The following is a 26,502-nucleotide window of genomic DNA, read 5'->3' on the forward strand; positions in this document are numbered from 1 at the left end:
AGATGTTGTAGTCTTTTATAGGAACTTTAGTTCTAATCAGAGATGGGAACTCAATACAGCATTTTAAGCAGGGTAGTGACATGATCTCTAACTTATATTTTAATAGTGATTTAGTGAAGAGATGATGGCTTAGAGCAGGGTCATAATGGTGGATGTGGTGTGACATACTGGATTCTTCATTTGTTTTGAAGGATTTCCTGATGTACTAGTTGAGTGTGGAAGAAAGAGGAGGTGAGGATGACACAGATTTTTTTGGCCTGAGCAAGTAGAAGGTGGGATTGCCATCAAATGAGATGGAGCAAGACTTTGAGTGGAGCGTTTTAGGGGGAGATCATATCATCTTTGGTGTGTTCATTGAGATGTCTTATAGGTAGCCAGACGGAGATGTCAAGTAGGCAGCAGGCTGTTTGAGTCTTAAGTTTCTGGAGGAGGTACCAGCTAGAGGTCTACATTTGCAGATTTGGAAGCATATAAATAATATTTAAAGCCATGAGGTTAGAATGAGTTGTAGAGAGAGAAGAGAGGAAATCCAAGGACTGTGCTTTAGGTGCTTTGGTGTTTGGAGACGTAGACAAGGAATAAGGAAAGGAGACTGAATGGGAGCAGCCAGTGGGCAGGAGAGAAAGTGTGCTGTGCTGGAAGATGGGTGAAGAGTTTCAGGGATATGTGAGTGGTCCAGTGTGTCAGTGCTGCTGGTCAGTAAGATAAGAACTAAGGATTGGATATTGAATTTGACAGCATGGAGGTGAACCACACAGTTTTAGCAGAGTGTCAGGAAGTGGATCATGATTTAAATGGGTTTAAAAGAAAGTGGAAGAAAAAAATTGAAAAGAGTAAGCAGAGTCAATCCTGAGGAATTTGGCCATAAATAGGAACTGAGAAATGGCAAGGAACCTGGAGGAGGAGAGTCAAGAGTAGATTTTTTTTAAAGATGTGAGATGGTTAAAAATGATTCAGTAGAGAGGAACATTTTGATGCATCAAGAAGGAGCGGGAGAACTGCTGAAGAGAGAGCTTCAAGTAGGTGAGAAAGAGGGCCAAGCAGAGGGGCTAGTCTTAGGATCACGGACGCCAGAAGGAAGGTTATTGACCGAGGGTGAGGATGGGGGAAAACTGTTAGAGGTTAGAGGAGCAAATATATAGGAGGAGGAGATGAATACAGACTAACACAGCAACGTGTGAGTTCCTGATAGTCACTCAGATGGTGTCTTCTTTCTGATTTCTTGCTTGCCTCTTTCATTTTTTCCCCTAATAGCTAATGTCCAGCATGATTCCAGCATGCAGTAGATGCTTGATAAATATTTGTTAATTTCATAACTGAAATAATATCCACCTCTATTTCAATCATAGCTGACCCTGCATTGTACTTTATTTTTCTAAGCACCTTGCCCATTTCATCCTCCCAGCAACAGCATGTGTGGTATGAGAGCACTGAGATCAGATGGGGTCACCAAGGCAGTGATAAGTAGGTATTGCTAGCGATAAAAGAGATTTTTAAAAGGTTCCATAACCGGCCTGAGGTTAGTCAGCCCTTAGAGGACAGTGCAGAGATGTGAATCCCGGCCTGTGTGACTCTCAAGTCCTAGCCTGTAACCTCTGCCCCAGAGTTCATCTTGTCTACCCTCTTCATCTGTGCTGAGAGACAACTTGCAGCCCAGATTGCCTATCACATGTGTCAAAGCTAAGACTGGAATCAAGTTCTCTCCCAGTATAATACCCCTTCCACTACCATTCCCAAGATTCATCAGACTTGGGGATCTGTCTGCAGTCCAGTTCCAATTCCTAGTAGCTGTATTCTAACAGGCCTCAGCAACAGACTTTCGTTTTGGGGCTCCAGCTTGCACTGACACGGCCATCCAGGAGAGGGCACACACGTGTGTGTAAACAGGCCTGCCCCACCCACAGGCTCTATCAGACTTGTTCCTGAACCTTCAGCCTGAAGCCACAGTGCCTGATTCTTCAGAGAATGTTTGTTTAAAGCAGTGGTTTTCAAGTGGCAATTTTGTCCCCAGGTGGCATTTGGCAATGTCTGGAGACATTCTGGGTTGTCATAACTGGAGGAAGGGAGGGACGATGCTCCTGGCATCTGGTAGGCAGAGGTCAGGGATGCTACTAAAACATCCTACAGTGCACAGGACAACTCACCCCAACACCAGCAACAAATTATCTGGTCCAAAATGTCAGTTGGTGTGTTGAGAGGTTGAAAAATGCTGCCTTAAGAAAAGACTATAAGCAGCCTGGTATAACTGAGCCAAAGGAACAAATAGAAGATTGCCTCAAAATACAAAAACAACTGTGTGACCTGTCAAGAATAACTTATGGGTTATGCTTCTTTGGGGAAAGCCAGGGATTGAGTGCACTGCAGATCGTGACTTACTGCTTTAGCTGCTCTCCACAAGCTGGCTGTTGCCATCAGTGTGCCCAGCTGGAATATGTGAATGTGCCCTTCCCAGAGGGCAACTAAGAGGAAAGAACATCTCTCTTTAGCATCCAGGGCCTCTCCACTTACCTATCATCTGTCAAGGAAAGTGTTTCTCCTGTTATGTGGAAAAGTTGTACACCCCAAAATTATTTGGGATGTTGTAGACCTGTCCTTGAAAAATCAGTCTATCCCCAGGAAGGAGCAGTGTGCTTGCTGGCTGGCCCTGGTCACCTCTGATATTCCGTGGAGTGGTTCTCCTAGTCTCCACTGGCCTGATCTACCTAAGCATGCATGTTAGTTGTGAGGGGTCACGTCCTTTGACATTGGGAGTGCTTTTCTGAAACACAACCATTTTGGAAAAGCATAAACATTTATTAGTGCCTTATCTGAAGCAGAGATTGCCTCCAAGCCAGAATGTACCCACTGCTTGATAAAATATTAACTTCTCTCTGTAAATCAAGCTGCTGCACTATTTCTCACAAGGTGACTCTTGTTCAGCAGAACTACGACCAGCCTAGTCTGTGGAATCAGACTTCTCCACAGAATGATTATCTTCTCCCACTTGCTTTGTATAAACCCTATGTGAATGTCTAAAGACCTGTGAATTATGAGCCAAAAATCAATTTATGGCTATGAAAGGAAATATGAAATTCTCTTTAAATGTTCAAGTCATAGATTTTGTCAAAGACCAAAGTGCCCATCTTCTTACTTAAAATAGTTTATTTAAAATATGTAGCATAGGACATCTAGAAATCAAACATAGCCACGGAGCTGGGATTTGGATTTACCAAATCCAAATAGCATTGAATTGAATTGCAGAGTTAATTTGAGGGCTTCCTTTAATGAGGGAAAATAAAAGAGGGTATAGCCATGAAGTGATAAGGCACTACCTTGCTGGCCTTGGTTTAATATGGTATCATGCTTCTGAAATTTAATAACTATAATAATAACCATTTTTACAGAGTGATTATTTCTAAGGACCAGGCCCTATATTAAGCACTTGCCAGGTAATTTCTCTGAGACTACCACTAGGAAATGGGTATTATAGATAAAGAGGTAAAATAGCTTGCCCCAATCTACCCAAGCAGGGATAAAGCTGAGATCTGAACCTAAACAGTTAACACTGAGGCCCAGTACACATTTTAAATGTGCTAGAAGAGTTTGTTTTTGAAATGAAATTGGAAATGAATTTCTTTGAAAAGTGAAGATCCCTGTCTCTCCCAAGAAGTCTAAATTTTTGGTGAGGTGGGATTCCATAACACTGTCCCAACAGGTCTGTGGGGTTTCATCAACACATTTTGTTTGCATCACAAAGTGGTATAGTAGAAAAAAACATGGGTATTATATATATATATACCTCCAGATTTATATTCTTCCATTAATCATGAGCATTGAGACTTGACAAAAATTATTTGACTCTTCCAAACCTCCGTTTTCCTATCTACAAAGTGGGATGAGTATTAAGGTACAGGCCAAGTGCCATGCAAAGTGCCTACCAGTCATTGTAATTATCATTGTTGATATTATTCATAAGTTAAATGTATGTTCTCAATTTTCAGTTTTTGCTCTGAAAATCTTAAATTATGGTGGATGCTTCAAATTTTACTTTGGCATCCATGTTTCATGTAATGCCAAAGACCAGGCAGAAGGAAACATGGCTGGTTGAACTATCTCACAAGCTTAGGAAAACATTGGTGTAAAATATGTTTTTGTTTTAAACTTCAGGAGCTGTGCAGGTTATTGAAGGTGGCCAAGTGGAATATAAGCCTCTTTCGGGCATTCGATATATGTGGTGGTACCACTTAATTGGCCTCATCTGGACTAGTGAATTCATCCTTGCGTGCCAGCAAATGACTATAGCTGGGGCCGTGGTTACTTGTTATTTCAACAGGTAGGTCTAGAGTGTGACTCCTATTGATTTGTTGATGTGCTTCATGTTGTGTATCTCAAAAAATATTTTGGAGTTTTGACCTGACCGCTTATAAGGGATTGGCAAGAGTAAGACTACACTAAAAACTGGGTAGTATGTTTATTTGATAGTGAAAAGAAATAGCATACCTGAAATCCGTCATATTTCCAAGCTCTTTTGCTTTAAGCTAGAAAATTCAGAAGAAGCCAAACAGGAAAGTAATCATACTACTTGGAAGTAAAACATATCTGAAAGGAAAGGTTGATTTCTGTAAATATCCATTCTTACTGATTTCAAACTTAAACAAATTACTGATATACTGGGAACTCACTTCAGTAGGTTCTGTGAGCATAATTTTATCCCACGTAAAATGAGGAGAGTGTGTTCTTAGAAAATATTTTAAATACTTTCAAATTTTTAAAAAAATTATTGATATAAGAATTTAGAGAATTTTATATAACTATAAAATATAATTTGTATTCATCTAGTTAAATGCTAGTGTATTAATTGCTTGCTTCTGTGTTCACCATAGTACTTAAGTGTTTACACCCCATTGCCTCATCAAAATAGTTAAGGACACATACACAGCCCTCCCCCCTTACCTCTTTTGTGTGTGTGACTCTGTGGGGTCAAAGCTAAAACTGTAGGTAAGAAGAGCACAGGCAGGACAATGACAAGGTTGGACTCAGAACAGAAAGTTTACTCCAGACAGGGCTGATCCTCCTCTAACTCTCAGACCAAATAAGCAGATGAGCATGAGTGTTTGGTGGGTAAAAGAAAGTGAACCAGCGCAGTGCCTCATGCTGACGGGCAGTCACCTCCCGACAGCAGGGAGCACAGTGGGTTTTGATCCGGTGGCGCTGTTTGGGAGCCTCCATCAGTGGACAGTCTGTAGGACAAGCAAAGGGGCTGTAGCCCTTGGCATTGAGAACCTCTGAGCCCCTGGAGGTGGGCAGTGTGTGCTGCCTGCTTCTGAGTAGGAGAGCAGAGATTATTCTGACCAAATTGGCCAGCAGGTAACATCTGTCCGACAGTGATTTTGTGCCATCTTAGAATCACAAAACCAAAGTGTTTTCTACGGTTTTGGTTTGGACTTCCTGTGAGGCATATGTATTTTCTAACCTGTCCCCCGACTCTAATTCCCTTCCCCCAAATCATGAAAGAACAAAAAAGGCATAAACACATAAGGACAGTAGGAAACAGAGGTAGTTACAGCAGAAAAGAAAAACCAAATTTTGAAAGCTGAAGAGGGGATGGATGAGTGGTGAATTTGAGCAAGCTGGAGAAACCTAAAAAGGCTATCTGCGTATGTTGGGTGTGAGAGGAGGTGAAAATAAGTTGCAGGTTGATCTGAGCCACAAAAACCCAGAGAGGCTCAGGAATTCAAGTGTGAACTATACTTCTAAAATTAGTTAAAGGTCTTCCTAAAGAGCAGTTAGGACTCAGGGCCCCTCCTCTGTACCAGCAGAAGACAGGAGCTTTGCTCTCTGGTGAGGTAAATCAGAAAGGGTCTGGACTTGAAGAATCTGGCTCAGCTGAGGCTGGAGGAAAGGCTTTGTACTGAAAGAAGAGGCAACTGAATAGTGAGGGAGCCCACTACCACCACCAGCCTGCATTCCACAGCTGAGCTCCCAGGATGGTAACGGCCAGGTTGATATCCCCAAGGCAGGAGATTAGAGGATTCTTCTTTGGAGAAATTGTCTAACCCAAAGTGAAGACCTACAGATAGTGCCATATGGGGTCCCCCCAGTGAGCTCTCTGAACCAGATAGTGAGACTCACCAGTCCATAGTCATGCCTTATACGGAGCTTCCAGTTCACTTTTTAGTGCCTCTCCCTTAAATGTGAGCTGGTAGCCAGTGATTATTAAACATTTGAAGAAAGACTGCTGAAAAAAGAGATCAACATGAACAAAACAAACAAAAGGAATGAGGGGAAATAGTGACAATAAAGGCAGCAGAAAAAAGCTGTAGAAAAAAAGGAACTCTAATATCCTCAGAAAGAACGAAGAAGTACTGCATCCATGAAATAAGAACCATAAAAAAGGAACAGTGAGAAAACAAGAAAGACCTCTTAGTAATTAAAAATATGATTGCAAAAGTGAAAATTTTCTATTGAAGGATTATAATACAAAAATCAAAGAACTCTTCCAGAAGGTAAAGCAAAAAGACAAAGAGATGGAAAGTAGGAGAGAAAGGATAAAAAGTTAGAGGATGAATTTAGGAGACCAAACATCTGACTGTTCTTATATGTTCTATAAACAGAGAATAAAGAAAAAGACGGGAAGAAACTATTGGAAAAATATTCAGAGCTTCATGACCTAAGAGAAGATCCCAGAAGCTTCTGAAGGGAAAAACAGATCACAGGCAAAGGGTCAAGAACTACAGTCGCATCTAGAGTTGCAATAGTAACTCTGAATCAGGAACACAGTGGAGCAAGTCTGTTAAAATTCTACAGAAAGATTATTGCCAACCTAGAATTATTTTCTTATTCATACTGTCAACCAAGGGTAAAGAAGAATAAAGTCATTTTCAGACATGCAAAAAAATATTTCCCTCTCCACATCCTTTTCTTAAGAAGGATGTTCTGCACTGAAACAAGTGAGTAAGTAAGCCAGGGAGAAAAACATGAGTTTCGGGAAATGGGCTGCAACACAGTAAAGAAGAAAAGGAACTCCTTGGAGGGTAGCTGTGCAGCAGGTGTGGAGAACATCCAGTGGTAGGAGGAACAGGACAGCATTAGGCTCCACGAAGGATGGCTCCAAGAAAAGGAAGGAAACCAAGAGATTACCACATGTGTTGAAACATGTAGAGGAAGATTTACACTTTAGTGAAGCATTTGGTGAAACCTATGGAAAACTAAGCAAATAAAAAATGTGAAAAATTAATTTCAGGAAAAAACAGAAGTTGTGCTGGGAACAAAATATAACCAAAATACATAATGTTATTTATGTACTGATAATGTAAACACTAAACATTAAATATGCTCACCAGCAAAAGGTTGAAAGTTTTTCCTCTACAATCAGGAACAAGACAAAAGTGGCCACTCTCACAACTCCTATTCCACCTAGTACTGGAAATCCTACCCAGAGCAATCTGACAAGAAATGAAATAAAAAGCACCAAAATCGGAAAGGAAGAAGTTACATTGTCATTGTTTGCAGATGATATGATCTTATATATAGAAATCCTAAAAATTCCACCAAAAAACTGTTAGGACTAGTCAATGAATTTAGTAAATTTCAGGACACAATATCAACATACAGAAAACAGTTGCACTTTTATACTTCAATAACAAAACATATGAATAAAGAAATAAAGAAAGCAATCCCATTAACAATAGCTTCAAAAACAATAAAATACTTAGAAATAAATTTAACCAGGAGGTAAAATCTGAATCCTGAAACCGACAAGACTTTCATGAAAGAAATTAAGGAAGACACAAACAAGTGAAAAGATAACCCATGTTTGTGGGTTGGAAGAATTCATATTGTTAAAGTTGCCATACTATCCAAAGACATCTCTAGATTCAATTCATTTCCTATCAAAATTCCAATGACACTTTTTTTCACAGAAATTTTTTTAAAAACCTGAAATTGGTATGGAAAAACAAAAGGTCATAAATAGCCAAACCAATCCTACAAAAGAACAACAAACCTGGGGTATCTCACTTCCTGATTCCAAACTATACTACAAAGCTATAGTTAGCAAAAAAATATGATACTGGCATATAAATAGACACATAGATAAATGGAACAGAGTGAGAAGGAAAGGATAGTTGCAAAAAATGTATAATCACATACAGAAAAATGAAATTAGACCCTATCTTATACCACTCACAATAATTAATTCAAAATTGTTTTAAGTCTTAAACATAACTGAAACTATAAAATTCCTGGAAGAAAACATAAGGAAAAACCTCCTTCACACTGATCTTGGCAACAATTTTTTTACTATAATATCAAACACACAAGCAACAAAAGCAAAATTCAGTATGTGAGCCTACATCAAACTAAAAAGCTCTGCACAGTAAAAGAAACTATCAGCAAAACAAAAGTCAACCTATGGAATGGGAGAAAATATTTGCAAATCATATATCTGATAAAGGGTTAATACCTGAAATATATAAAGAGCACATACAATTCAATAGACCCCCCCCATAAAAATCCACCTAAAAAGTCAGCAGTAAATAGACATTTTTCAAAAAAAAACTACAGATGGCCAACAGGTACACAAAAACATGCTCAACATGACTAAACTTCAGGAAAATGCAAATCAAAACCACAACAAGATATCACCTCACACTTGTTAGAATGGCTGTCATCAAAAAGATAAGAGATAATAAGCATCACCAAGGATATAGGGAAAAGAAAACCCTTGTGCATTGTTGGTAAGAACATAAATTGTTATAGCCAGTATGGAAAAAATACAGAGGTTTTTCAAAAAAATTAAAAAGAGAACTACCATATGATCCAGCAATTTCACTGCTGGTCATATAGCCAAAGGAGATAAAAACAGGATCTCCAAGAGATATCTACATTCTCATGTTCATTGCAACATTATTCACTATATGGAAAAATACCTAAGTGCTCATCAATAGACAAATGGATAAAGTAGTGCTATATATGGTCAATGGAATATCATTAAGCCACAAAAAAGAAGGAAATCCTGTCATTTGTGACAACATGGATAGATCTTGAGGGCATTATGCTAAGTAAAATAAGTCAGAGAAAGACAGATACTGTATCGTATCACTTCTTTGTGGAATTTTAAAAAGCCCAACTCATAGAAACGTAGTAGAATGCTGGTTACCAGGTGCTGGGTAGTGGAAGAAGAAGGGCAATGTCAGTCAAAGGGTACAGATTTCCAGTTAGAAAATGAGTAAGTTCTAGGGACCTAAGATATATCATCATGAACAGGGTTAAAAGCAGTATATATATACTTGAAAGTTGCTAAGAGAGTAGATCCTAAATGTTCTCACCACAAAAAAGAAATGGTAATTATATGATGTGATGGAGGTATTAGCTAATGCTATGGTGGTAATCATTTTGCAGTACATTAGTGTATCAAATAAATTACACACCTTAAACTTACACAGTGTTATATATAGATTATATCTCAATAAAGCTAGGGAAAAACATTAAGAACTTCAATATAATTATATTGAAAAGAAGGGGGATTGGGAAATGAATATGTTGGTCATTTAGGCTATGTTAAGAACTAACACATCTTCCATAGTAGGAAGTCAGCAGACAATACCTGAGGCAGAAAAATCAAGAAATAGCAATGAAAACATGTAATTTAGAAGTGTGGGGGTGAGTTCCAGAAGAAACAGCTAAAATACTACCTCTAGGGAGAGAAAACTAGCAGTGGAAAGGGCAAACTGCTTTTTTCTCCTATTAGCAGTACTATCTGACTTTTTAAGATAGTTCACATATTAACTTTGCGAAAATAAACAACTTCAAGTGCATGATGACTTACTTTTAATATTATTTCATTTGTTAAAGAGTTCTGTATTCCTTTTGACTTTGTGCCTGGTTCTGAAACCTCAAGATTTTCCATATCTCAAGGTTCACAATTCTTTAATCTCATGTTCTAGCCTGCACAGGGGGTGAGGATTAGATTTAGCCAGAATGCATTCATCTTTGTCATCCATTTAAGCATTAAGGGGGCTAAAGAATTCATACACGGAGTACCAGGTTATGGCAACCTGTAAAATTTCCCTTTTACAACCATTGCTTGAAGAGGGGTCAACTGAAAGCTATGAAGATGTGGCTGGGGATGTGACAGGAAGCAACTAGAACCAGTCAACTTGGAGAATGGACACTTGAAGCATGACTTCATTGTTGTTTTCAAATGTACAAAAGATGGTTTCCAGCTGCTCTGGGTTCACTGAGGAAGAAGTGAGGAAATGGATTCACAGCGGAGCCTAAGGAATTTAGGAAGAAAGAGAAGAATTTCCTAACCCTGACAAGAGTTGCCGAGGCCAGCTACAGAAGAATCCTGTTCTTCATAATAAAGACGATTTCTCTTTTGTGTAGGATTGGAAAGATGAACCTGACAGCCTCTTCACAGCCTTCTAAACCCCACTTGCAGCAATTGTGCTGAAAGAATATCAGGAAGGGATGCGGTCTCTGCAGGGCCCCTTGGTGCCTTCCCTTGGGATCGGTGACACTGGCAGCCATCCATCCCATGCAGGCCAGTCCTCATCCAGGAGCCTCAGAACAAAATTAATTTACATACTGTTGAGGAGTCCTTAGTGAACACTAGGCTGGATCTAACTAGAGCCGAAACTTGCTTCCAGGGCCCTGAGGTTGCTTGCTTGGCTTTATGCTCTGTTGTCGGCCAGATGAGAGCTGCACGACAGCACTTGTGTCCCGTGACCCCCAGGTAGTATGGGACTTGGATGGATGGGACCATTAAACCCTTTGCCCAGCGACTGGAATTGATGTGGTGGCCTAGGGCCTTTGCTCCATGTGCCTGAACCAGGCACTGTTAGCACTCAGGGCAGCCACAAGTGTAGAAGGAGGAAGCTGCGCTTGCAGGCACACCCTGGAGTCACCTGCTGTCTCACACTGCCTGGGTCTGCCTGACTGCCACTGCCCCCAGAATTAGGGTGGAAGGTGCTCACCATGCAGTATTCCCTAGAGACAGAAGTGCAGGCCTGATGGGAGACACAGCCTCCTAATATGTTCATCACTGAATTTTCTGATACACCCAACAGTGTATTGCCGTCCTGTAAGCCAATTCTCAAAATACGGCGAAATCCAGAGAGTACTGTTTTAAGCCTCACCAAGTATATTCAGATCCTGCTCCTGAAGGCAGGTTTTGCTGGTTGTAAAGGAGACATAGATGGATGTCCCACCCGTATACATAGCAGGAGAGGGATGACAAGGTGATGTTATCCTTGAACATAGAAAAGGGTCAAGGAGCGAAGGTGGGGGCCTCAAAGGCAGTCCACTTATTTAATTTTTCTGAGCATGATTTCTAGTTTACAGGGCAGGTATGGGGTGACTCCTGGCCCTGTGAGCTGGCCTGGGTTTAAAAGGCCCTCTTTTTCTAAGTCGTCTGTCTTGTCATGTTCTAACCTGGTTTCTGCAACCTCTGTATCTTCTTCCACCCAAGCCCAGGAGAGCCTGCAGTGATAACCAGGATGTGTCATGGACTAGGGCAGTGAAGACAGTGCAGACTCTCATATTCCTGAAATGGTTAATCCCATCCCAGTGAAACCGCAGAGAGCTGCTAACCCCAGACTTCAACCCCTGGAGGGCCAGAACCCAAGGGCCCACTCACAGTGGCCTGTGAATCATCTGCTTCCCAGCAGATGGAAAGCAGGTGTTGTCCTCTTCTCCCTGCATCACCTCTTGAGCACTGTAATAAGCTCTAAGGCACATAAATCTCCTAAATGGAAAAGTAAACATTATTCCTTAAAAAAAAAAAAAATAAGGAAGGAAAGGGAAAAACTGTGTCAGATTTTCCTGGCCTGTATTACTCTAGTTTATCAGATCAAAATGAATTCATATCAGCAATAGCTTCCCTGGTATTTCCTATTTTCAATATTTTGAGCTGAAACACATCGCCCTTTTGCGGGGCCAACTGAATGGTAGGCATTCTGCTTCCAATATTACTTTCATGCTCTCTTTTCCTTCCTGGATGACTTAAGTAACAGCAAAATACAGCCGTTGCCAATTCTTGAAACATTTCTGGCTGCATTCCTTTTCCTCCCCCAAAACCTAGGCTCTTGTCAAGACCTTAATTCATAGTGACTTATTAGCAACCAGAGCAAGTTGTAGAATAATCCGTTACGACAAACCAAGCCTCCCTTGGAACGAGGGAAGTTGCTTCTCGGAAAGGACCTCATTTTCTAGAACTGGCATCAGCAGGGATCTGCAGGTCAGAAAGGGGTTGCACCAGCCCTTCGTCCTTTGTTTTATCTTTCAGGTTTGGGGTAGGTTGAAGGCTGTGCCCATTCCGTTCTTTTTCACTCTTTTTCCCTGCCTGTGAAACTGATTTCTACATTCCTGGAAGCTGTGTCATGACAAGTCCCGTAAATGATTCACACTGAACTGACCTTTATAGAGCAGAGTAGAAATCAGCTGAATTTCAGCAGCCCAGAGCTAGGAAGAAGCCCAAACTCTGTGTCCCTTTAAGCTGGAGTCACCGTTATCATTGTAGCTGCCGGTCCTGGTCACGTGGTTTGGTCGTGCTTGCAATCACTAATGCCGGCAATGTTTATGTATGTCGTGTATAATTTAAGCTTTGGACATTAGTGTATTATTAAACTTCTGAAAATAAAAGTGAGAATCATAAGCAGTTTAAAGAACTGGTGGAGGCAGCTTAAAAGAATAGGTGTTGTAGAGAGGGAAACTTGGTTATTTTAACATCAGTGTTTCTTGTTTGATTTGTAGTACTGAGTACCACCAAAAGGTATTAACTTAGTCCAAGAAATAATTTAACCTCAGTCACCAAGGAGTATAAAAATTCTGCCAAATGCTTATTGCATCACTGCTTTATAAATTGTTAGTACTGCTGATGAGTTGAACCAGAGAGAGGTTTTTTGTTTTCTTTTTGAATAGTGTTTTTAAAATGCTGTCTTTGTTTCCTATCCCCAGAAATAAAAATGACCCTCCTGATCACCCAATCCTTTCATCTCTGTCCATTCTTTTCTGCTACCATCAAGGAACAGTTGGAAAAGGGTCATTTTTAATCACTGTGGTGAGGATCCCAAGAACCATTCTCATGTACATGTGTACCACTCTGAAAGGGAAGGTAAGGCAGCACTTAATACATGGCGCGTTTGGTGTCAGAGCCGCAAAAAGGTTAATCACCGGAAAACTACAGCAGGTGCCAGGACAGGAATGTGGACCTGGGACAGTGGCCATTCAGAAGGCTCCAGGGTTCAGGTCCCATCCTCCCCCACCCCCACTCCAGCAAGCTTTTTTGGTCCTGGTCTGTTTTATTTATGGTTTTGTTTTTTGGGGGTTTTCCTGTAAAACGTGGTGGAGGTAGGTGGGGGAGGAGTAGTTCTGAGTTTGCTGATTTTCCTTCTTATTCAAATGCTGAAGAAGCAGGAAGAATTCAGATGAAATTTGAACAAGTTGTTGTGGACATTTATCATGCCTTTTTTAAAAGTAAGAAAGTATACTACCAGATAGGAATAATGTTTGTTTCTGGTTTAATTCCCTGCCTTTTGTGTTTCCTAGAGGGTACCATGGGAAGTTACTGGTTTGTGTTTGTGTGTGTGTGTGTGTGTGTGTGAGAGAGAGAGAGAGAGAGAGAGAGAGAGAGAGAGAGAGAGAGAGAGAGAGAGAGAGAGAGAGAGAGAGAGAGAAATGGCCAAACTGACCTAAATCTCAGCTCAAGAGACAGAAAACTATAGGGCTTTTGTGCCTGGGTTTTTCTCTCCTCCCTGGTTTTTATTTCCATGCACATTTGGTTCTGAATACCAGTGGAAACCAGAACACCAGGAAAACAGCTGTTCTGGTATTTTGGTCTGCCAAGCAAGGGGAGGTTGGCCTTTTCCCAACTGTTCTGTTCTCACACTGTGTTACTCTCTCCCCCATCCCCACCTCAGTGTTGGTGATTTGGTGAGAGCTTCACAGATTTTCCTGATTCCAACCTTGTGTCCTTAGCAAATTGGAGAGATTTTATTATATTCATTATATTGGAGAGATTTTATTATATTCATTATATTATATTCACACAGATTCATTATTATATTTTAGAATTATTTCTGTTTGCTTTTTAAAGCAGAAGTCTGAACTGTTGATTTTTTTAAGTCCATAATCAAGATTTAAGATTAGTATATCAGTTAGGAACTGATTGAATTTCACATAAAATTATCTAGCCTCCTTATCTTGAAATGCATGCTAAGCAGTTGGCCTTGATCATAGAGTATTTTCTTGTATTTCTGTTGAAATATTGTATTGTAGTTACTAGCTATGTTTAACTTTTTTGGAGATAAATTCTGTAGTGAAATTTTCAGGGCTAAATTTCAAGGGCTAAAAGAACATAAATACATTTTGGTGACTTGAAGAGACATTTCTGTATCTGGGCCATATGTAGCTACTCTGCATTTTGAAATTCATCCTTCAGTTTTAGAAAACTTGGAGATTTCTTGAAGAACAGAACAGCTTTTTACTTTAAATATATTCATATGCATTATATGCAGTGGTCATAGATAACCATAAATTATTGAACAGTAGAGAACCTATCTATCCCTCCTAGAGATAGGCATCTTAAACTCTGAAGGAACAGCCATCCATAAATCTAAAAGAGAAGTAAGGTGGGTCAGTCACTCTGGCAAAGGTCTGAAAGATTCTTTATCACTCCTCAGATCCCATAAGGACCAAGGGGCCAGACTCCCTTTAGTGATGTGACTGTTGGAGAGATGTGTCCTTTCTTAGGTTAAAAAGCAATGATCTTCCTATGCAGCCTTTTAGCTCCATACTGTCTACATTTCAGCCCCATACTGTGTCTATAGTTTAAACAGTTCACACAACCACTGTGTGATCCTTCTTACGTTAAATGGCTCATTCATAACCACAGCCAGGCTGAAAGTATCCAGATAAAGTTTCATCCAATTAAATTAACATTGGGACAAGAAAATGTCCAAATACAGCAGAGTTATTCCTGGGGTCCTCATAAAGGACTATTTCAGGGTTTTTTGCAGGGTTTTTTTTTTACTCTGAACAGTAGGTAGAACACATTCAGTCACCCTTCGTATGAGAGTTAAATTATTCACTCTTGAGTTATACACAAGTCCAAGTTATGTTTCAAAGGACTAAATTATCCCTCGAAATTTAGCCCTGAAAGGCTCACTGTAGGATCTATTTCCAAAAAAAATGTTACAGTTGGATTCTTTTTCTATGTGGGCACATAACTAGTATCTGTAGTGCATTATTTGTCCCATTGTCTTTGGGATGTGAATTTTTCATGCATATAAACTGGTTTGAAGAAGCAAAGTTATCATTGAAGATAAGTACAGGAAAATGAGGAGGGAAAAGAGAATTATTTTTCTTAGTTAGAACCAGAAGGCCTTGTTTACTTTTGCCAATAAGTATGGATTAATCCAATTCTATTTGTGCTGAGGTCAACAGCTATCTTAACGGGTAAGCTCATAAGAGACTTCACTCATTGATAATACAACAACAATAATAATAGTAGTAGTAGCATGTGCAAAATAGAACTTCTCCCACACTGAATGAGAACTGCTCCAAGGCCTCCCCAGGCGCGTGGTTCTCCAAGCAGAAGGGCAGTGGGTGTCCGCAGAGTCTGCCTGCTTGCCTCTTTGCCATGTTGTTTCTCACTGTGTTCCTTTGATTCTGAACCTGATCCCAGCAGCGTAGCGCATGGTCAAGGTGCACGTTCAGATGCTGCTTCTGCTGTTTCTGGTGTCTTGACAAATGCCTGTGCCACCTCAACCAGGTATGTATGTCTCTCACCGCGTGCCCCACAGACACATAAGGGTCCGCAGGTGGGCGCCATCTCTTAGGTCAGGGGTTGGCGAGTTTTTCTGTAAAAGGCCTGATTGTGTAAATATTTCAGGCTTTTTGAGCCATTCAGTCTCAGTCGCAATTACTAAATCCTGCTATGATGGTAGGAAAGCAGCCATAGACAAAGTGGAAATGAATGGGCATGACTATATTCCAGTAAAACTTTATGCATGGGCACCAAAATTTGAATTTCATGTGATTTTCATGTGTCGAGAAATAGTCATCTTCTTTTGATTTTTTTGAACTATTTCAAAAATGTGAAAATTATTCTTAGCTCTGGCCAGAGGAAAGCAAGGTATCTGATAAATCTGGTTCCTAGGCTATAGTTTGTAGACCTTTACCTTAGAACTTTAGATCATTAAAGCCATTCTCCACATTTTGAAAGAAATGCATTTCTCTTTCCAGAAATAAAAGAGGGAGGAGGTTTAGAAGTCCTAGCATGATGAATGTATATCAACTGAGAGCTAATTTTCAGTGTCTTCTCTAAGAACTATAATTTTCCTGAAGTAGGAAAAGAATTGCCTCCCTAATTTTTATGTATTTCACCAGTCTTTCCCTTTCAAGCTATAAATATTCCCTTAAATATAAAAAAAAATTACATACTGTGCACCAGATATTTTTCTCTCCTGTGTCTTTCAAATTGATGGATAATTTAAATATATGCTTTATTTTTCTGTAGATAACTCAGGAAAATAATAGCCTTTAGTCTACTTTACACAAAGCAGTATGTTTTTAAGTCAGCAGACTGTTTTATAATATAAATGTGTACAGAAATCTCACTTAGAAAAGCACTTCTTCTTATTGCCCCGCTTCCTAATAAATGCCTGGTAGAAGTAAAGGGACTAATTAAACCAGACATTTTTAATATCTTACAAGTGGTATTAAGAATACCTTTTATTATTAAGTGGAAAGTGTTGTCTTCTTATAGTAAAGCTCTATTTTTTAGGCTTTTCTTAAGAACCATTGAGTGCATTTTAGAGTGTATTTGGTTTGCATTTGGATTGCTTCGAGCCAGCCTGTATAAAACACAGTGAAATACCGTAGTACCTTCCAGACTGGTGGGTCATTTGGCAAGTCAAACCAAACCCTACAATTGTCTTGCCATGGTGTCTATGTCAGCCTCTGTCTTCCTGGAACTGTGGGCATATTTCTAGACACCAACTTATCCACAAAGATTTTGAGATTCATTTCAAAAATATACTATGATAAAACATATACATGAAAACCAAGGCTAAGAAACATGCAGATAGACCAGAAAGACAAGACAAAACAATGGAAACTTCGATATGCAAATATGTTGGCCACAATGTCCTAGAAGGCCCTAAAGGTGATTTGCCATCCCCTCTCACTGTGTTAATGTAAATTCAGGTTCTTTCCCTGGCCCTCTTTTACTTACAGTTTTCATACTGCCCCATGGAAGCCTAGGGGCTCCTTGTGAATGCTGTAGGAACCTCCACTTTAGGAGGGGAGAGAAATGGGCAAGGAGGAGGAAGAGGGGGCTCATACGACCACCACCCCACCCTGCCTTCTAACCAGAGCAGCTCCACTTTTATCTGGTTTAGAAGTGGGGTTCCACTGTAAGTTTCACTTAATGACAGGACTCTGCTGCTAAAACACTTTGAAAACCACTGTCATGTTCATGTTTGTTTTCTCTACACTGTTATCCTAAAGGACATATGTTATGCATTCATATTTCTGTATTCTAAAATTTCATCACTTATATTAACTCAGTACCTTTATGTTGGGAGTTCAAAATGTTTCTAAAATCTTAAGTAGCATTAATGTTAACCACACTATAATTACCATCATAAAGGTGAGGAATCCTTATAATAGATGTGCAAGGGGAGTGATTGTCCCTGAATCACAAAAATGCTCAGCCAGCCTGGCTCCAGCTCCTACCCAGTCGGTGTTGGAACAGGCTTAGGTCCTTCAGGTACTGATCATGGTGCCCGTGAACTAGGCCTTGGCCTAAACAAGCTGTCAGAGCACCTTTAACCTGTGGTGGCTCCTCTAGGACAAGGCAGTACCAGCTGATGTGAACACTGCTGGGAGGGACCTAAGGTTTAGAAGATTGAGAAAGAAAAGGAGGAAAAATAGGCATGAAGGAGAAGGAATCGGTATGAGTATTGATGGGGAAGGAAAGGTCACTCGACTCCACTCCTAGAAAGTAGAGTGAAATAAGGTTTTAAGAATAAATATTCTTACTGTATACTGGTGATCTCATTTAGCAGCAGATGAAGGAAAGTGAGCTTTAACTCTGAGCAGGAACTTAAGTTAGGCTTTTAAAAAATTTCCTGGCACTGGAATGAGTTCGTAGGGGAAGATCTCTCTGGATATCAGATTTAGAAGAGCTAAGGTCTATTTTATTTTTCTTGTTTTGTGCAATAGAAGCTGGAAATGCTAAATGAGGATGAGATCCATTTGTTGCTTTTAGAACCCAGAGGCTCATCTTTACTTAATATCAGGGAGCTGGTTGTGTTTCACCATTGCTATGTAAAAACCTAGCCCAACTTCACTAGTCCTGGGAAGGAGGCAGGGGGCAGTTACTACATTTTATAGACACTGAGCCTAAAGCTGCAGAGTAATTCCCTGGCAGAGTGGGTGGAGAAACCCCACACCTCATCATTTCCTACTGCTAGTCTCTCTGCATCATAAACACCAAATGTATGTATACCTGAGAAAAATTATGTGTATACTTCACAGATTTATTATCCAACAACTAGTCATTTATGCTGTATTCCAACCATTTGAACCCAGGCATAATTGAGGAGGGGACTCAGGTGAAACAAGTCCATATACAGCAAAACCTGACAAGCTGGTTTGGGGACTAGGGAAACAATATGAGGTATTTGCATGAGGCATTGTGCAACAGTACAGAGATGCTTACTTAAGTGCTGGCATGAGGTCTTCAGAAGTTAGGAAAAGGGGAATCTCAGAAGTTGGGGAGGTACTTTGACTTGATAATTAAGAGGGGTTCCATAGGAGAAGTTGGGTTTTTCAGAACTGAGTAAAGAGCACATACTGGAGGTCACCAGCTAATAACGATAGCTGTGGACTCTTGGCACTCACTATGTTGCCAGTTGTACGCTAAGCACTTTTCCTGCATTATATCAGTTGTTAGCTTTCTCTGCTGCCCTTTGAATCATATCTCCAGTTTACAGATGAGGAAACTGAGGCTTAGAGAGGGCACATAGTTAGTAGCAGAAGGATATCATTTTTGCCTCTGGGACCTAAACCCTTAACCACTCTGCATTTTTAAGCAGCCAGAGAGGAAGTCACAACCGCTGTCTGGAGTGAATCTCTTCAGTGCCTGTCTAAGCCAGGGTCCAGACAATTCAGTTTTCTGGCAGTTGAGCAAAGCTTGTTACAGGGCAGATTTTTTTTTGGAGGAGAACAAGAAAGGAGAAGGAACACTGAAGGGGTTGATAGATGAATCATGCCCTTACAGATCCAGAAAAGTGTTGGGGGTGGGGGTGGGGTTGTGGTCAGTCCCACCTCCTCCCCTCAGGCAAGTCAGTGTCAAAGCTTCTGGGGTTCCAGGCTTGCAGTTTGCAATTTCCAGTCAAGGGAATTGTGCAGCCTCCCTCTCCCTCCCAGCACTTCCCAGAAGCCTAACTGAGAAATCACCCAGTGGGACTCTGCAGGCCAACCAGTCAGCAGGAATGGTATGCCTCTTACTGTTGCTTGTAATGTCCACACACAGTTCCTTGTGGAAATCTCCTTAAGTCGATATCTCTTGTCCACTGAGGACACAGGCATCTGTCCCAGCTTTGATGTTGGGTTCTAGGTCAGTGTTCCTCTAAGTTTGAAACCCACGGATGGGCCACAGGACAATTCCTGATGGTTCTGAACTGATATGAATATTCCAGAAGAATATTGTTTCTTCATTTCTTACAGGCAAATAGCAGGATTTCATGGACTTTCATTTTCTCCTATAACAAAGGGCTACTAACTAATCATTAAAGCATATAGTGTGTTACTGAAGCTTACTAAAATGCATTATTTGTGAACCAAAATTGGTGTTTTTACTTAGTTTACTGAGGACTCAAATTCATTATTCTATTAAGATGTCCAGCTGCCAATACAATGCCTGGCACTGGCACCCCTGCAAAGCTTGTGAGTGTGCCCACGCAGAGAGATGGGATTTTGCAAACTGGGGAGAGAATGCTTTGCCATAGGTGCACCACCAGAGTTGCCTTGGGTTGGCTCTGTTTTTCAATTGCAGTTACTGTCATTAACCTCTTACTGTTGTTGATTATTTGGCTCTTGTTTAGTTAATTATGTTTTTTATCATGTTGAGCATCACATTCCTCATCAGTCCTGTGTCTGTCCAGCAGAAGGGGGAATGAGTGCAGGAAGAGAGCTATAGGCTGAGGTCAAACAAGTTCAAGAATGAGGAGCACCTATGGAAAGGTAACTCCTGGTCAGGCATAGCAGCCGTTGGCTTCTGCCTTCTTTGTGGAACTTGAGTGAATCCTCCATATTACTGAGCATCCACAGAATGAGAGAATTGACTTAGATGACCCCAGAGTCCTCATGCAGCTTTCTGACCCTTGTGGTGCTGAGCTGGGAGCAGTGACATGTGTGTCCGCATTGCTGCTTCACAGTTGTGATATGCTTTGTGTGGGATGTGGAGCAGAATGAAAAAACTAAAGTCCGTATCTTCCTGTTGTGTTCCAAACAACAGTATCATTTTTTTCATGTTGTCCTTCTTGTCCATGGTGAGCACTTACCCAGGGATTACAAAAGTCAGCAAGTTTTTATGTTGCTCTGATGTCAAGCTTCCAGAATCTTGTGGAGGGGACTGAGAATGTGAGTGGACAGAGAGGAGCCATCTATCTGCAGTCTGTCTGCATCTATCTCCCAACACTACTGTTACATAGCGGTAACAGGAAAAAAAATAAAATAACCAGTAATGAGATTCTGGTAAAATGCTAATCACCCTGGTTAGTCTCAGTGGAGAGGGCACAGTAATGTCCAAGAGCTTCTACATCCCATTTCTGCTGTGGGCCATAAGCAGTATAGCTGGATGCCTAATGAATCTTGGCTACATCTCCTAGTCAGCGACTTGAGAGAACAAGATGACTCAGATCTACCTTAATGCAGTCTGTAAAGTTGCCAGCCTACTTTACTTTGGCATCTGTATAGATATGAGATATTAAGAAATAAGAAATGCTCGCATTATGACCTCTGGGCATTTGATCGGAAATACCTATGGCTTCCTGTTTTCCTGATCAGCATATATACTGGTCAGAAAGGCCCCAGATAATCTGGTTGAGTCCAATACAAAGAAAAATGTTCTGCTTGTAAAATATACACATCTCCCCATCCCTACTGCAGAGCCCACCCTTCCACCTGCCCCGGCTGCCGGTGCCCATGACGCTGGTCCCTGTCTTCTGTGCCTTTGTGGCAGACTTGACTTTGTAATATCTCAAAGCTTACCCCCTGCCTTCTGCCACCCCCGCCCACTCTCCTTGCAGGTAGCTTGGTTTTAATGATTCTCTTTCTCAAAGTCCATCAATAGCAAAGATACTCTGTGACTTTTACTTGTCAGGTTCTGGTTCATCCCAAACCACCTGGCAGATCACCAGTGACTCCTTTTCTCTCCTTTCCCTAGAGCAGCATGTGCATCTCAGGGGGAAAAATTTAATGAATATTGTGCAGTTTCTCTAACTAGATTATAAAATGATGTAAAGGTTCTTAAGAAGCCACAGGCCTTTCAGTAGCTGACGTTGCCATAACAGGTAGCCACATCCCAGAGCATCCAGACCACCGTTCTTTCAGTGACAGTGGCAATTTTGAGTCAAGCTACCCCCACTGACACTTTGAGAGCTATTCTGGGGCAGCCAGCTGATGGTGGGGGCCCTGGAGGGACACCTCCATGTGTGCATGTTTTAGGAAGAAATTCACATATGTGTCAATATGATAGTTTGCATTAAGGCCCATTTATAGGCAAGGGTAATCCTTACAGCCCAGCTGTCTTGTGCCAAATGCTACTACTCTGGCTTTAGATAGAAAGGAATGGAGACACCTCTTTGTCAGAGGCCCCAGACTGTCTGGAGAAAACTAAGTGCATCCTCATATCGCCTGGTCCACTCTCAGCACCCGCTGTGCTTAGGGCCAGGGCTTTCCCTGGCTTCCTTGGGAGCAGCCTCTCTAGAGCCCAGCTTCCACCTGCTGTGGGCATGTTGCAAGGGTCAGGGTGTGGCGGGTGAGGTCCTAAAGCCCTCCTCCCCAAGTGGGCCTTAGCAGCCTCTCCTCCTTCTGGGGTAAGGCCTGGTCAGCAGCTGCTGTGTCAGGTTGGGCTCTGAAGTCCTTCCTGACTTGAAATTCATCTACTTTCTCAAAGAGGCAATTAACATTTGTTGAATCAATGACTGACTCACTATAGGGACAGAGGGTAAGTTACATGAAGGGCCCTCAGCAAAATCAGAAAACCTTTCTTGGAGGCAACTGAGTGTTCGGCATTAGTTATTTTGATTTCCTCCAAGGTGCGCAGCTCCTGAAAACAAGAATACCCACCCCTCGTGGGGCACTTATGTGTGCCAAGCACTGTGCTAACTACTTCATGTGTGTTAATTACCTTCAGCCCACAGATAATCCTGTCAGGAAGGTATGATTATCATCCTTTTTCTTCGTTTAATAGATGATGACACTTAGGTTCAGAGAGGTTAAGTAGCAACCTGCTCTAAGTTAGACAGGGGGAAAGTAACAGAGCTGAGTATTGAGGTTGTGGAGATCTAATAAGTCATTCCCTCTTCCTTGTCCAAGTGCTGAACAACTGAGAGACCCAAGAGTCAAGAGATGGAGATTAAAAACATTACCTTGCATACCTAAGCAGCAGGCTGGAAAATGCATTATAGGAACAGCTTATTAATGTTTAACTCCTGAAACAGAGAAACCAACTCACTTTCTCCCAGGCCCAGCCAGTAACGTCGGCCTGCCCCTGGGGTCTCCCCATAAACCTACAGCTGAGTTGCTGAGAGGGTGCATTCTTGGACCCCATAGACAATGACAATGGGCTGAGCCAGCTGGGCTCTGCCCCTTCCTCCAAATGCACCCAGTCCCTTCAGCCCCAGTCCTTCTCTGGGAACAAATGGGAAACAGTACCCTAAACAAGTCCCTGGCTTGAAATAAAAATGCAGAGTTCCTTCACATCAGAATATGAACCCAGATCTTCATCAGGCCACTGGGGCACTGCTTCCAGTGGGCAGGAGCTGAGACCCCAGAACTTTAGAGACAGTGGAGTAGTAGAGTACCCTCCTGTCACTATAGCAGAATCTGGAGTCCAGAGGACTTGAGGGCCTCAATCAGGGTCACACAGTAGGCAGAGCCCTTTCTGATTCTCCTCTTCTCTGCCTTGTATCTTCTCTCCCCCTGCCCTCCCAAGCTTCACCAAGTCACTGGGAGCAGACCAGTATGTTACATTTCACAGTCTGTTGACATGAGTCACCCTGGCTTACCTTTCCAGCAGAGCCTTATGTAGCTCTCCTGCATCTTGTGGGCAGCATGGAAGTCAGACCCATGCTCACAGGGTACCTGGATCCTGGGAAGGAACTCCAGCTTCCTTCTCCAAGCCTCCTCTCTCCTCACCCCTTAGCCCTCCCTTACTTCTGGAAGATATTTGTCCACCTCTCATGAGCATCTCTTCTTTCTCACCCCTTTTCCATCCTTGGACTTGGACCATATATCCATTTCCCAGGACTGTGATAGAATGAGAAGAAGGCAGACTTTGATGCAGACAGGTCTGGGTTTGAATCAGAGCTCCTCCACTGGTTGAGTATCACTGGACAGGCTATATCACCTCTCAGCCTCAGTTTCTCTATATTTAAAACACCATTCTTAACCCTATTTCATAGGCATTTACAAGGGTTAGCTATGATAATACATGTAAATGTAGCATGGTGTCTGATTCTTAGTACATACTCCATAAATGTTAGTTTCTTTTGTGAGGGGAAGGAGAGGGTGTAGTTCATACATTAACCATTTATTGGAAGTCTACCATGTGCCAGATAAATTGGGCATAGCAGTACTTATCTCCAGGATTATTATAAATAATTAGAGGTAATGTTTGCAAAGCTCTTAGTTTTGTGCCTGGCATGGAGAGGTACGTACAAAATAAATAGAAGTCATTATCATTATTATCAAAGCACTGCATGTCTGAGTTCTGATTCTATCCCGTGCACTTGGAATTGTGCTGAGTTCCTGGGTTGTGTCGGGCAGCCTGCTCAGTTAGGAGTGTGTCAGTGTCCATAGGGAATTTCTCAACACACACCTTTCTCTTCCCCACCCGCTCCCAGCCAGAACCAGAGCTCTGAGCACTTGTCTCGGGGAGTTGAATTGCTGAGACCTCCAGCCGTGCTGTCCAGAAGAACGCCCAGGTTTCCCCCACATGCAGGGTAATGGTGAAGGAAAGTCAGCATTCACACCCAAACTGAGACCCAGGAGACAGAAAGTGACTGTGGCCTGAGGCCAAAGAAGCGATGGGTGCGGCCCACTTCTGCCCCAAGTGCTGGCTGTCTTTCTCTCACTCCCGGGTTTTGGGGGGTCCAGCAGCAGGGGTGTCACTGCCTAGCAAGGGCGACTGTGACTGTTTACAACAACACTGGTTCAAAAGGTCATCTGATCCTGGGTATTGCAATTTGCTTAACTGTATGAGTCCTTTCACAGGCCCAAGCCCCATGCATGTCATGAAGCAGTCCTTAATGTTCTGTACCTCCTGTCACAACTGCTCCAGTTACCCTGGAAATACGCTGGCAGAGACTGCCTGTGTTTTTAACTTTGATCTATGAAAACTATCTTTGGAGTCAGCAAAATCCAATTTCCTCATCTATGAGGAAGCAGGTGACATGTGAGGACACTATGATGAATAGTGTCCAGTGGGGCTGTGACAGCTGCAGACGAGGCCTCTGGTGTTCTTCCCCTCCAGGCCGATGTCTGCTCAGGGCACTCACTTGCCTGGCCGACCCTGAGACTGGGCTGCCTTCTGGGATCGCAGCCAGGGTGGGACTGGGAGGGACAGGTCGCTGAGAATGGGAGGTGGGTAGTCCATTCTCTTAGCATTACCCTACAGGCTTAAGAAACATAAAGATTATAGATTAGCTTCACCATTTCCCAAATTCATTTAGTGTGGGAAATGAAATTACACCATTAAGTAGCTCCTACCCCAAATCTAATCTTCCTCATGATAGAGAGCAGGTTTCTCCATGTCACTTCCCTCTGAGTCTGCTGTGGAACAACTTCTTGTAGCCAGTGTGCTCAGACTGCCCACCTCTGACCCATGCCCCCCGCCCCCCGCCATCCCTTCCCCACCCTGCTAAGCCAGGCACAGACTGTGAGCAGTTCCTCTGCTCTTGACCCCCGTTGTCTGCACTGTAGACACTGAGACTTGTTGGGAGAAGGAAGTGATTATTGGAGAATGCGTTCATAAAAAGAAAAAAAAAATAGTGAAGGAAAAGTGTGAGTCACAGTGGCTAAGGGACTAAGAGCCACTCAGATGAGCAGCCACCACTCCAGGCTCTGCATGCTCGGGGCCACAGGTGCCTGAGTCTCATCTCTGACTGACTTCACTTGGTGTGAACCTCAGCCACACTCACATGTACAAGAAATACTTTAGCAAGTCCCCAAACCTAATTTCTGATTTTGAGCTCCCATTCCACTGGACTGGCTATAGTTTCATCTGTTATCTTTGGGCTATCCCCCGATGGCATTATATGGAGTTTCAGGTGTCGCCAGGCATTAGTACACACAGGTTGCTCATGTTGGGGAGACAGTTTTAAGTGTCTGTTGCTCCACGAACATGTTGTTGGTGGGTGTGGGGCTGGCAAAGCAAAAGCTGACCCGCCTGAGAAAGGCCTGCTGACAGACAGCCTGGTAGTTAATGGGAAGGTCGCTGGTCGTAGGAAATAATAATTGCTCTGTACCATAGCTTGGCCCAGCTTGCAGTGAAAAACTCCAACAAGAAAAATGCATTTGCTTAATGGCATCAACTATAATGACAGAGCTTGTCTTTCTGCAGCTTCAAAAGACTCTCAGTCCTTTTCCCTTCTAGTCTCCTCTGCCCACTGGCACTTCAGCTCAGAAAGCAGTTGCCCTCGAGTCACGCCTAGGTGTTGTTAGAGCAGCTCCAACATGGCTTTCCAGCTTCATGGCTCCGTCAGGCCCTGCTTGGGAGCCAGGACTCTCTTGCGAGGCCTGCATGGTCCTGTTGAGCTGCTGGTAGGGTAGCCAAGTTTTCTGCTTTGTCTGGAACTGCTCGGGTTTTAGCCCTGAAAGCACCATGTCTCTGCAACTCCCTCAGATCCCAGGAGAGAGCACTTCCCTTAGAGTCTTTCTACTTCTCCATGCTCTGCTAAAAAAAAAAAAAAAGAAAGTGTGTATCTGGACCCCCAGTTAGGATGCACGGATCCCTTCCCTTCTTTTCCACAGTCCTGGGAAGTCTCACGTGCTAGTCTGGGGCTGGAGGAAGACGGACACACTCGCCTGCTGCTCCACGGCATTCGGGTCATCCTGGGAGTCCCCTTCCTTCCCCTTCTCCACTGGCAGGCAAGGGCTTAACATTCTGGAAAGCGAAGCCAGAAAGAGTTGCAGAAGAGGTGTCTTCTTGTCCTGCCACACCTCGGCGAATGAGCAGAGCCGGAGTCGTGCCTGCTGGGGAGCGCAGAGCAGAGGGAGAGGGGC

The 26,502-nt window shown here is 42.3% G+C and overlaps 1 protein-coding gene across 13 annotated transcripts in view; it reads left to right on the forward strand.

Annotated features, from left to right (window-relative positions):
• SLC44A3 (solute carrier family 44 member 3) overlaps positions 1 to 26,502 on the forward strand; it is a 100,387-nt gene that overhangs the window by 50,565 nt on the left and 23,320 nt on the right. For 11 of the 13 annotated variants that reach the window (XM_073234317.1, XM_073234321.1, XM_036998270.2 and 8 more), the window contains 3 exons: positions 4,147 to 4,312; positions 12,940 to 13,096; positions 15,668 to 15,754. In XM_073234317.1, the coding sequence (XP_073090418.1) occupies positions 4,147 to 4,312; positions 12,940 to 13,096; positions 15,668 to 15,754 (410 nt within the window). The remainder of the gene's footprint in view (positions 1 to 4,146; positions 4,313 to 12,939; positions 13,097 to 15,667; positions 15,755 to 26,502) is intronic. The other 2 variants (XM_036998268.2, XM_073234314.1) reach the window with 2 other exon arrangements.

Source organism: Manis javanica, chromosome 4, assembly GCF_040802235.1.
Source record: "Manis javanica isolate MJ-LG chromosome 4, MJ_LKY, whole genome shotgun sequence".
NCBI classification, from domain to species: Eukaryota; Metazoa; Chordata; class Mammalia; order Pholidota; family Manidae; genus Manis; species Manis javanica.